At 47.7% G+C, this 2,500-nt stretch overlaps 1 protein-coding gene across 3 annotated transcripts in view; it reads left to right on the top strand.

Annotated features, from left to right (window-relative positions):
* arhgef25a (Rho guanine nucleotide exchange factor (GEF) 25a) overlaps positions 1 to 2,500 on the top strand; it is a 61,946-nt gene that overhangs the window by 42,107 nt on the left and 17,339 nt on the right. For all 3 annotated transcript variants that reach the window (XM_083641996.1, XM_083641995.1, XM_083641994.1), the window contains exons 4-6: positions 96 to 220; positions 595 to 661; positions 1,015 to 1,118. In XM_083641996.1, coding sequence (XP_083498122.1) covers positions 96 to 220; positions 595 to 661; positions 1,015 to 1,118 — 296 coding nt within the window. The remainder of the gene's footprint in view (positions 1 to 95; positions 221 to 594; positions 662 to 1,014; positions 1,119 to 2,500) is intronic.

Genomic DNA, 2,500 nt, shown 5'->3' with positions numbered 1-2,500 from the left:
GTATTGACACTGGACCACCTACTTGTCTGATAACCAATGTCTCTGTCTGTCTGTCTGTCTGTCTGTCTGTCTGTCTGTCTGTCTGTCTGTCCCAGGACACTCAGTCCACCAGTGTCCTGCCCGATGACAGCGGCTCTGTTTTGACGGACGATACCTCCAGCCAATCGTCAGCCGTGGCCGAGACGGAGGAGGAGAGGAGCAGTGCCTTAGAGAAAAGCATGTATGTGTTTGATCAATACGACGGTCCAAACCCCGCCTCCTACCGCTATGCCAAAGTCAAGCCAAAATATTGTATGTTATGTTTCAGCGAGCTGCCGTCTTTACTTGTGTGTGATGATGTCGTTTGCAACCCGAGTCTGTGCAGTCCAAGTTTTATCCTCAAGGCAACACTGAGTAGTCACATTATTCTGTAAATTCTTGCGTCAAGAAGTGTTGTGTTGTGTGACATAGCAGACAGTATTTACGCATTTTATACTTGTACAGTATCTTGACAGAGCAGACAGTATTTACATATTTCATAATTGTATTGACTCTTTAAATCATCTGATGAGGGGTTCTCTAACACTGATCCTTTCTCATTGGTGCTCTGCACAGGTACGTCCTGAAGGAGCTTATCGAGACAGAGAAGCACTATGTGGCAGACCTGGGGCTCATAGTGGAGGTAAATCTTACACTCTGCTGACTGAAAACACCAACAGCTCTCAGGCATCCAAGTCATACACTTATACTAAATCCTTGGCATCACAATACCTCCAGTTTGAGCTTTGGTCTGGCTCACATTTTATGAATTATTATTTTGAATTTTGAGTATTATGTTTCAAGGCAATCCATCTCTCGGTGCCTGAAATAGCTGAAAATATTTGGGCCCGAGGAGAACTGTGGCCTTCTGAAAGTTAATAAAAGCCCAATAATAGCCGATGTGATTGCTACAGTATGTTTGAACAATATGGCTACACTGTATATTTCCAAGTGTCTTTAGGTGTGAATTGAGTCGACTCTGTTTTTCCACCACAGGGCTACATGGCCACTATGAGCTCTAAAGGCATGCCGGAGGACATGAAGGGAAAAGACAAGATTGTTTTTGGGAACATTCACCAAATCTTTGACTGGCATAAAGAGTAAGTCCCTGCTGCTGACTAAATCTTTGACTGGCATAAATAATAAGTCCCTGACTGATAACAAGGCCTTTTCCACTGCCTCTTTGGCCCCGCGCTACAGCGCTCTGATTTGCCTCGCCGTCATCAGTTTAATCGCCCTGGGCGTGCGTGGCTGCAATCGAGACGGATCTACTGTGAAGCGAGGCCACAGCGAGCCAGCCCGGGCCGCGGTGACGTCACATGATGTCACCCGCTGCCAACCCGTGACGAGTCGACCCCCCCCCCCCCCTTCTCCATCTCAACAAGCGTGTGTTGTGACAGTCAATGAGACTCGACTCATGTCTGCTGCCTGGGGAGTGGAGAGAAAGGCATTTTGCCATTTGTTTTATTTTACTGCTTCCCGTTCGCTTTCACTTTCGCATTGCGGAGCTGTGAACTTTAGTGCTGAGCTGAGGAAAACATTTCCTGCTGCTGCTACTTCATATTAAAAGCTTTCCACTGACAAACTAGTGGAAGGCTTTTTATTCTGAAGAAATGAAAAGACATGCCATGTTTATCCACCGTTTTACTCGTGACTTTTGATCATTAGTGACTCGTCACACTGTACAGCCATATCCATGCTGCCGCTGCTTTCCACTCAAGACAAGCACATCCTCAGTTAAGACACGCCTTCAAGTGGCTAGCCCTGATGTGCGAGGCCGGGCCAGTATGGAAAAAGACCATAGTCTACAGTATATGTGTACAACAGACAACAGAGATAGTCTATGTGTACAACAGAGATAGTCTATTGGCTCATTTCCACCACATTTTACTGCCCTGCACAGCTCGTCACCACTCGGCTCTAATCGTATCGGCTCGATGGACGTTTTGCTTCCACCGCGGATCATCTGCCCCCACCCACCCCCGCCCACAGCTGGTCGTCATAGCGACCGCATATCTGTCCTTCGCTTATAGCCGAAGTAGGCTATAACATAACATTACAATTAAATCCATCCACAGAACTTTTAAACTGTTTATGAAATACTGGTGCCTCTAAATGACCTACAGTGTACATGGGCGAATGTGACAATCGACCAGGAGAATGGATATCACTTTGTAGTTAGTCAAACTCACAGGCATGCGCTGCGCTGTGCGGGGACGGGAGAGGCGCAACAGAGTGAAGCCTCTACCCCGCGGCCTCTCACCAGGCAAGACCGCGGCTTCACCAAACACCCGCTGCGGCCTAGCGGAGCGCTGCAGCCTCCACTCAGCTACAGAGCTCCCTGAGCGAGCAGCGGACTTTTTTCTCAGACAATTGCCACGATTTTATTTCACCGGAGGCGAAGGCAGCAACACAAAAGACTGATGGAAATATACATAACAGAAGAGAAAGTAAGCCCACTAAACTGGTATGCAGCCGCCAG

This window comes from Poromitra crassiceps (assembly GCF_964638095.1).
Source record: "Poromitra crassiceps genome assembly, chromosome: 8".
Taxonomy (NCBI): Eukaryota; Metazoa; Chordata; class Actinopteri; order Beryciformes; family Melamphaidae; genus Poromitra; species Poromitra crassiceps.
The sequence above is the reverse complement of the archived record's forward strand: the minus strand, read 5'-3'. Positions and strand labels throughout refer to the sequence as shown.